Source organism: Salvia splendens, chromosome 3 (assembly GCF_004379255.2).
Source record: "Salvia splendens isolate huo1 chromosome 3, SspV2, whole genome shotgun sequence".
Lineage (NCBI taxonomy): Eukaryota > Viridiplantae > Streptophyta > Magnoliopsida > Lamiales > Lamiaceae > Salvia > Salvia splendens.
In genome coordinates this window covers 35081461-35091138 of record NC_056034.1, presented here as the reverse complement: position 1 = coordinate 35091138, position 9678 = coordinate 35081461, and the positions used below count along the sequence as shown (strand labels likewise).

The 9678-nt window shown below is 34.9% G+C and overlaps 1 protein-coding gene across 1 annotated transcript; it reads left to right on the top strand.

The window, feature by feature from the left end:
• The first annotated feature begins 3709 nt into the window (after positions 1–3709).
• Positions 3710–5441, top strand: LOC121797375 (protein PHYTOCHROME KINASE SUBSTRATE 4-like). The gene has a single exon (XM_042196129.1). It carries the CDS (start codon positions 3874–3876, stop codon positions 5299–5301), a length of 1428 nt encoding a protein of 475 aa, XP_042052063.1. The 5' UTR covers positions 3710–3873; the 3' UTR covers positions 5302–5441.
• Positions 5442–9678: the final 4237 nt, after the last annotated feature.

Sequence of the window (9678 nt, the reverse complement as noted above, 5' to 3'; positions counted from 1 at the left end):
CCTCTTTCATTTTGCTTCCTGTATCAAAGCCCACTTACGATATAATTATATTGGTCCAACATCCTCAATCATCCCATTATATAATTATTATCATGTTAAAGATTTCATTATTTAACACCAGTACACATGTATCAATAATTATAATACACAATAATTTTATTCACTATTTTACATTAATTTCGATAATCTTAAATTTAAGATTATTTTGTTTTTCTTGATTTTCCTATGCTTAATTTTTTTTATATTCTCGAATTTTGGAGGCGTTACAATACATATAGGTTGGCATCAAAGTGAAGAAAATGTTGGACTATGTATGCTCTATTTTTGATAAAGATTACCTTGATGCAAGATATATAATTATGTAAATCCAAGTAGCCATCCTCTTCCACTTTGGAGATATGACAATTAAATTAAGGAGTAAAGGAATAATGAAACTTGTCCCCAAGACAACAGCAACTCATGGTAGCTATGATCTAACCCTAGCCCACACACAACAGCAACAGCAACAGCAACATTTTGGATGACATTCCTCATTCATGTGTGCTCATAGCCAAAAGAAAAAAGTTCTTAATAATTGTGAAATTAAAGAGCCCACCAAACTATGTGATATATTATATATGCTATCATACCTAATTTAAACCCAAAGTTCAAATTCACACATCCATGCATCTACTTAAAATTGTGTATATAAAATGAAATCATGTGACGGGTACTGTCACACACATGAGAACTCGAAAATTATTTCTGATAAGCAGTAATATCAGCGCAACCCGAAATTTATAAGGTGGCTCGAATAGCCCACTAAAAGTAGCGGGTTATGATTGTAAATTTTGAACCCAGCAAAACCACAACTCGATTAGCTTGCACCCGATTAACATGTAATCCAAGTAGGGTTAATCTGAAACCCGACAAGCTGGCCCAGTGTGTTGTACCTAAATGCATTGTGTAACCATTGTCTATTATTCCGCTTTATTTGACAACTATTTGAAGCTTCAATAATTATTTTTATAATATAAATAATTTAACAAAATATATTAAATCTTTCATTTTATATTTATACTTTTATAATATACGTATTGTATTAATGGATAAGTTTATGTTTCATTTTAATTTTACAAATCTGAAATCAGATTTTCAATATCAAGATTCACCATAAAATATTCTTATATAATAGTATAGTTTAACAGCTCAGGATGGATCAGTCATATGTGATAAATTTTACTATATTATAAGGTTTCAGATGAAGTGTATATTCCAAAATTCTCACAATAAATATGAGTAATTTTATCGTTAGCAATCCAATTAGTCATTGGGCTGGTTCGAAACCCACAGTTTAGGATTAGAGTTAACAATTTCTAATCCAATAAAATTCTAGTCCGGTTTGGATTAACCCGCAATTCAAATAGGATTGATCCAAAACTTGATGATAAGCCACTAGAGTTTGAGTTGATGCACTACCTAGCTAGAAGCTGCGGACATGCATGGCTGTATAATGGAGAAGCCCACATGGATTGAAGGGGATTATTGTTTAGAGACAAAACCAAGATATATAATGGAATGGTCATTTTGAATGATTTGAAACTTTTGCTAGTGTCATAAAAAGGTGATAAGATGACCATGATTTTTTTGCAATCATGTTGGAAATCATTATCTTTTAATAGACTACACTTTGTTCTGCTGTCCAAGAAACAGACAGAAAGTGCTTATTACCTTAAGTCAATATTTTAAGGTAATGGGGCCAAGCTTTGAAAATTTTATGAAATCTCAATCACCAAATCAAATACTCCGGGTGTGGGCTTGCAGATATATCTAATGCTACTAATTATAATATGGACATTGTTCATAACTACCAAGATTGCATCTTATCTTTGTAAATATATGATTAATGCAAAGATCAGAGTGTGCTTTTGTTTTCATTCTTTTCCAAGAAATCACGGTTAGATTGTCTGCAATTAGCCAATTCTTAATTGTACTAATTGCTATAAATATAATCTCATCCTATGGTATTTGCATAAGACACGTCTACACACAAAAATGTAATAGTATTAATTATTAGAAATATGAGAAAAAGTCATATAGTGTAAGGACGATCTTTTGTCTATTAGTACAGTTGAAAGAAAAGAAGTAAACAAAATGGAATGAAAATTACAAAGAAAAATATTAAAAGAAACTAATTTAAGTAGTAAAATCGAGAAAAACCATTTTCCCCTAGACAAATTATGACCTGACCAGTGTTCTCGGATTAGCGTATTATCCTAAAAAATAAAACGATTTTCTCATAGCGTGTTGAAGCCCTTCAAATCCGTTAAACGCTAATGAACTTGGAAATGTTTCTATGATCGAGCAAAATAATTTTCTAAACAAATGCAGAGGGATTCATGCGTGATGAATGCAAAGTGAATTATGCACTGCTATGTTCCCTTAAAAATTTATGATTTATGCAAAAATAATCTCTCGAATAAAAGATTCAGATCACGTCATGATATCTTTCAAATAGTTCAAACACATTGCCCACACCAACTATCTCGAATGAGACATAGTTTTTTCCAATACGTAGTTTTCTATCTACAAAAGACTTGTAAGTAGGAAAATATTGTATCCTTACAGGGCACACATATATCCCATATCATCAAATCATTTATTCGGGTAGTTAGCTGGTTTTCATTAATTACTATTTACTACTATGGCTACCTCGTAATCCTTGTGTTGTCTTTGACAACACCTTCAAATAATTTGCACATTATCACCTTAAACAATATTTACACAGTTATATTGAAGGGTAGGTGCACAACACAGTTATATCAAACAACGCGTTCACCTTGAGAATTACTATCAAATCTAATTTGTTCTTGCTTATCCAACAACAAAATATAAACAACTCGAGTTCCACAGAGCTACTCATTTCATAGTCCAAGGAGCTTGTGACTACACACGTTGGTTCATCCCAGAGTTCTCGTTTCTCCCAGCTTAACTCACATAATCATGTCTTACAAAAGTACATTAATTTTTCTAAGTCGTATACATGCATATATTCAAGTAAATGAATAAAACAATAGAACATAAATTTACAACAAAAATAGAAAGACAAATCAACTGTACGTCTCAGCTAATGTCTTTAGATTGACTATTATTCTAAAATATAATACGTCTTTCTTCTAATATGTAGAAGTACCACAAACTGTAAAATGTTAAGCATAATTCAAAGACCAAAGGCCAAAGTCGTTGAAATGGCAAATGCCTCCACGCACCTTTCCAACATTCATGAAACAGGGCAAGATAAATTGTTCTTGAAAAATGCAAGAATGTAAGAAAATATTAATGGAAGTGTAAGATCTGAGATCAAGAATCACACTATAGTCTATACATGTCTGGTGATATAAACCAAGAAAATAATGACATGGCAGAATACTGACCACTCAACCAAGATTCATGCATGAGCTACCCAAGTATATATCTTTTCCTATTTCTATATTTAAAAAAAAAAAAACTGTATCCAGGAGGTCACCAATTTATTTTATCAAATTGTACATTGAGTTATTTTGTCTAGGACCCTCTAAATATACCAACATGATTTTAATGCAAGTAGATGGCCCTTTTGTATTAAATTATTAATGTGAGTTTGGAAGTTAATTTATTGCTCAAACTGTTCTCTTATCAGTAGAATATGTTATATCTAATCTGAATATAATGAATTTGCGTCTCATAATTGAGCCTATCTTTTATTTTTCTTTACATTATGATTAAATAAATATAATTAGGCGGAGGGAAAGGATAGTATCTCTACTTATACACACAAGGTGAGCAGAGCTTATTTGAGTTGAGACATACACACACACACACACAATTTTGAGTTCCCTTAGCTAACAGTGTAAGATGGATCCACCATCAATGGTGAAAAGCTTCAAGTACAGTTCCACACAGCAGCAGCAGCAGCCCATGTTTCCTGTCTTGGAAACTCCTCTTCATTACAGATCTTCTTCATCTCCTCACACTCATTCTCACACCAATGCCACCACTTTTCAAGATGCATCTTTCTCCTCCTACCTCAAACCAAACGATAAAAAATCCCAAGAAAAGATTGCGGCCTGCGTCGAAGACACGGAGATAAGCATCTTCGACGCCCAGCGCTATTTCAGCGAAAACAACACCGACCCCAAACAGATCATGAAGAAGCAACCCATGTCCCATGACATGCTCTCTGTTTCCTCCACCGACGGATACCCCGCCCGGAATTTCCGAACCAGGTCATTCCACGCCACGCCCACCGCCTCCTCCGAGGCCAGCTGGAACAGCCAGACCGGCCTCCTCGCCAATCCCCCCGGCGCCGTGGGAGTCTCTCTCAGAAACTTCAACTCCAACGATGGGAATAGGAGAAGCTCCGCCGCCAGGAAATGGAGCTTCGGCCGGAAATGCTGCTGCACTGGCAAGAAATCTGTTGATGTCAAGGACGCCACCACCTCCGATTCCGAGAATCAAGCCAATTATATGTGTAGGAATTACAAGCCGAAGCCGCTGTCTAGGAATTGCTCAGCTAGAAAGGACGTGGTGGAAATAGTTAGAGGTGTGGACGGTTTCCCACAGGCCGATCCGCCACGCCAGCAGCGGATATCGGCCTCTGGGCGGCCGTTCGTGGACGGAGCGGGAAGTTTCTCCTTCCCGCTGCTGAACAGTAATGCAAGCCAGGTGGTTGCTAAGCCTGTGCTGAAACCAATCATCACAAAGCCTATGAATCCGTTGGAAGAACCGCCTCGTGATTCGCTGGAAGTCTTCCAGCCAGTCCATGAGGCGGTGCCACCTGTCCTGCGCGTGGTGAACACGGATGACGATGTGGTCAGTGACGCCAGCTCAGACCTCTTCGAGATCGAGAGCTTCTCCACTCAGACGACCTCGTATCCGATGTATCGGCGCAGGGATTCGCTCGACGAGGCTCCCGCGTTCAACGCGAGGAGATTCGGTAACGGAATTCAGTACGGTAGAAGGAGGAGCGTGGACGAGCCGCCGACGCCGAGCGTGGCGGGGACGGAGTGCTACGCGCCGAGCGAGGTGAGCATCGACTGGAGCGTGACGACGGCGGAGGGGTTCGACAGGGCGAGCGTGTCGGAAATCGGGAGGGCGGCGTTTCTACGGCAGGAGGAGGAAGGGGGGAAGAAGAAGGGGCTGCTGATGATGAGCTGCAGGCAGGAGAAGGCGGTGAGTGTGGGGCCGCAGCCGGTGAAGTGTGTGGAGGGGGGGCATGTGGGTGGTAGGCCACCGAGGGCGACCGATCATTCGGCACGCTTGTCGGTGGCGTTTGTGGCATGAGAATTTGGGCTGTGTTCTCCTGCTTATGTTCATCTACTTTACAATTTGTCTCCAATTTCCTCATTCATCATACCTAAAGTAGAGATTGTGTCTCATTCTGTATGTTTGTTTACTTCATTTCAATATAATTTGCTTTTTCACTTCCTACAATCTAATTTTCTCTTCATCTTTACCTCCTATTTCAATATAATGCATGCCATCCGTACCTCAATAAATGAGAATTATTCTGGCATGTCTATTATTAGTTGTATTGTTTCATTTTTGTCATTTTTGGTAATTCGACCAATACATTACTAATTAGTTTTACTTATATTTTATTAGACTCATGTACCATTAATTTTTTATTCATATTTAAAAAAAAATCTATGCTGAATCAAAGTAGGAGATTTAATCTCTGATTGGAGTAGATAGATGCTATCCTTTGTGTTAAACGGATTTATGCAGCTATAACGTGTGTCAATGCATAACAGAATTATCTTTAAATAATGTTTCATGATTTAGTTTAAAAAGGAGGGTCCACTTAAGATACAATAAGACTGATGAAATATAACTCAGTTAATAAGACATATAGTTTTTTTCTCTATTTAATAGATTGGATGAGAAACAATTATTGATTTATTTTTTAAAAATTTAAGATATAACAAAACATACACGATATAGTCTACTAATACCTTCAGATAATTAATGAGTACTTACGGAGTGCCGGTTAAATTATTATCATAAGGACAAAATCACACTATTTAATTAATACTACTATAACTCTGTGGAGAACTTTTGGTAATTGAATTCTGAAATATCTCAAGGTCTTTTTTTTTATAAGTACCACTCTTTTGAATTAATTTGTGTGATTAATATTTCATTTGGATGGTAGAATTGGACATATATAAATAATAAGAATAAAAGACTAGCTCTAGTGAGAGCTTTTTAAATGAAAACTTTGGAAACTGAAAATCATTTCAGTTCAGTGATATATTCATATTAGTTCACATCACAAAATATAGTAGTATCAATTACTGATATTGAGTCAGAAACTGATACAAAGTTAAAAGTGATACTCCCTCCGTCCCACAATAGGAGTCCTATTTAGTTATGACACGAGTTTTAAAAATGTAAAGAAAAAGTGAGTTGAATAAGTTAGTGGAATATAGGTCGCACTCAGATATATTAGTTTTATAAGAAAATATGATTGAAATAAGTTGGTGGGATGTGGGGCCTACTTACCATTTATGGTAAAAGTGAAATAAGACTCTTATTGTGGGACAAACTAAAATGGGAAAATAAGACTTTTATTGTGGGACGGAATGAGTATTTATAAATCAATTAACTGATATTGAGTCAAAACTAATATGTATAGTATGTCTTGTGATGACAACTGATATCAATGTATTTGCGAACTAATATAGTTTTTTTTTTTTTTTTTTTTTGCGAACTAATATAGTTATGTGTTCTAATTTTAAGAAAAATTTTGTCATGATAGGAAAGAATAAATCTACTCAATTTTGTACTTCTCATTAGTGAAAATGTACATCTGACATTTTATAGTATTTCACTGTCTTCCAGTTACAAACTATACTGACGAATAGTTGTAGTTTTTATGGTGTCTTTTTCTCGTCCTAGAAACTTTTAATTTCATCTATTTAGTAGTTAGCCAAAACTTGATTCTATATATAATAAGAGTATTATGCAGTATACTTTACCATTTTAAATTTATTACGGTCCTTGTATCCTAGAGTCATGTCAATGATAGAAGTGATTAAATGTTAGTGAGAAGTCATAACTTCACACTATAATACTTGATCAGCTTCTATAATCTATAAATATAACCACAAACTCTAAGGTTGCATAGTAGATATTGTTTCAGTGTCAAGGCAATGAATGATTGAATGTTGGGCAAAAGAATGGGCAATGAATAGAAATTAATGAGAGTAGTCATGTTGACAAATTACACCTTGATTTAATGGAATGCTACAAGTTTGTTGGATGGGCCACTCACTAATACTATACACTCAACTTGTAAAAGAATCGGAAATTATTGATTTCTTTTGGCAGGTTGTACGGAATCCTTCTTTAATTGGTAGTTTAATACTCCCTCCGTCCCACAGAATTTGGGACACTTTGACCGGACACGGGTTTTAAGAAATGTAATGAAAAGTGAGTTGAAAAAGTTAGTGGAATGTGGATCCCACTTTTATATATTAGTTTTATAATTAAATATGAGTAGGAATGAGTTAGTGGAATGTTGGGTCCCCTACCAAAAATGGTAAAAGTGAAATGGGTCAAATTATGTGGGACTACCCAAAATGGAAAACTGGGTCCAATTATGTGGGACGAAGGGAGTATATAATATAATACTCCCTCCGTCCCATGCTACTCGCACTTTTCATTTTAGGCCGTAAATTTGGGATTGATTTTTTTGTGTAATTAAAAAAGAATTTTAGGTGTAATGAGACATCACTTAATAAAAGAGCTCTTAACTTAAACTAACATATTAATTAAATGCATTAATTCTAACTTAAATTATAAATAGTGTAAGGACTTTGTGACGAGCCGAAAAGCAAACGTGCGAGTAGCACGGGACGGAGGGAGTATAATATAATATAATATAATATAATATATAATAACAGTATTTCACCAACCGAGAATCTGTAATATTGATTACAAATTTTTGTGATTTCACCAATTTCATCTACATATTACTGTGCGAGGGTAACGTGGAAAATAGAAATAGTAAATGATAACTAATGATTAACGATAAGTTCGTGTAAGGATAATGTAGAAGAAAATAAAAGTGTTTCGTCAATTTAGTATATGATGAATGCATAATGTATATTTATATCACTTCATAAAAATAAAAATAAAAACTGAATCATAAGTTTTTGGACTAAAGTTTTAATTCATTGAGATATTTTTCACTTTTTGATACTTATTTCTTTTCCATTTCATCCTTTTTAGCTTTATGGACAAATTTTACCATTTGTAGAATCTTCGAGATTCTCTCTTATTTAACCTTATTTTATGCTAAAGAAACCAACATACTTAAACATTTGATCAATGTTTTATGTTTTAATCAAGGTGTGATTTGAACTACTCCCTCCATCCTAAAAAAATATGCACTTTGGGTTCGACACGAATTTTGATGCAAAATTAATAAAATAAGAGAGGGGTAGAAAGAAAAAGTAATTAAAGTATTGTTAATGGAGAATGTGTTCCACCTCATTAGAGAGAAAAGAGTTACCAAAATTAGAAAGTGCATGTTCTTATAGGACGGACTAAAAAAGAAATAGTGCATATTCTTGTTGGACGGATGAAGTATATGTGTATTTCTATCATCTAATATTCTACTTCCTCTCCTTCGTTTCATGATAGTTGAGTCATTTTAAAACATTTCATAGTAATAGAGTCATTTTTGCTTTTAGCAAATAATAACACATTTTCTCACTCTTACTATATTCTCTCTACTTTTCCCTCTCTCCGACTTTATTATCTACCCTCGTTCCATGTTCGTTGAGTTATTTTTCTATTTTTGGAAGTTCCAAGATAATTGAGTCATTTCTATTTTTGACAAAAAGTAAACATCTCTCTTCATCTTTCTTACTTAATTCACCACTCACTTAACACACTATTCTTAATCTCTGTATCGAAAAGAAGTGTCTCAATTAACAAGGAACAAAATGGGTATTTATTTAATACACTATACATCTTTTTTTAATTTGCGTGACGAAAAGAAATGATTGTACTACCGCGGATCGGAAGGAGCATAAACTATATAAATATTTACTTTTTTAAGATTTTAAAAAATTATTCCTAAAAAAGATTTCAGATTTTTTTAAAATAGACGCTAACATAGCAATGATAGAAAAGTAAAAAAATAGTCAAATTTGATAAAATACCATAAATATATATTCTTTATTTACCAATTCCCGGAAAAGAAATGATATGTGATGAATAATGATACGAAAAGAATAAAATGAGAAATGATACTCCCATCACAAAGATATTTTAGTAGAGAAAATGCAGCGTCAGAAACAGAGCAAAATTTGAATGGCTGCTTTCTCATCTTCTCTCCCACCATTCAAATCATTCAACACCAAAGCATTCTTCACCACTTTTCCAGTCCAAGTATCATCTCCCTCCACCCCACACAGAAACTGATCGAATCCTCAATAACCAAGTCCTACCGGATCACCACCCGCGAACAAATCACTGACGACGACGACGACCAAATCTGTAACTTCGATGAGGCAGTTTCGCTCTTCAACAAAAGGGATTACTACAAATGCCACGACGTTCTCGAAAACTTGTGGAACAACTCCCAAGCCTCCTCCACGCCATTCTTCAATGCGCCGTCGGCTTCCATCACCTCTTCAACCATACTGA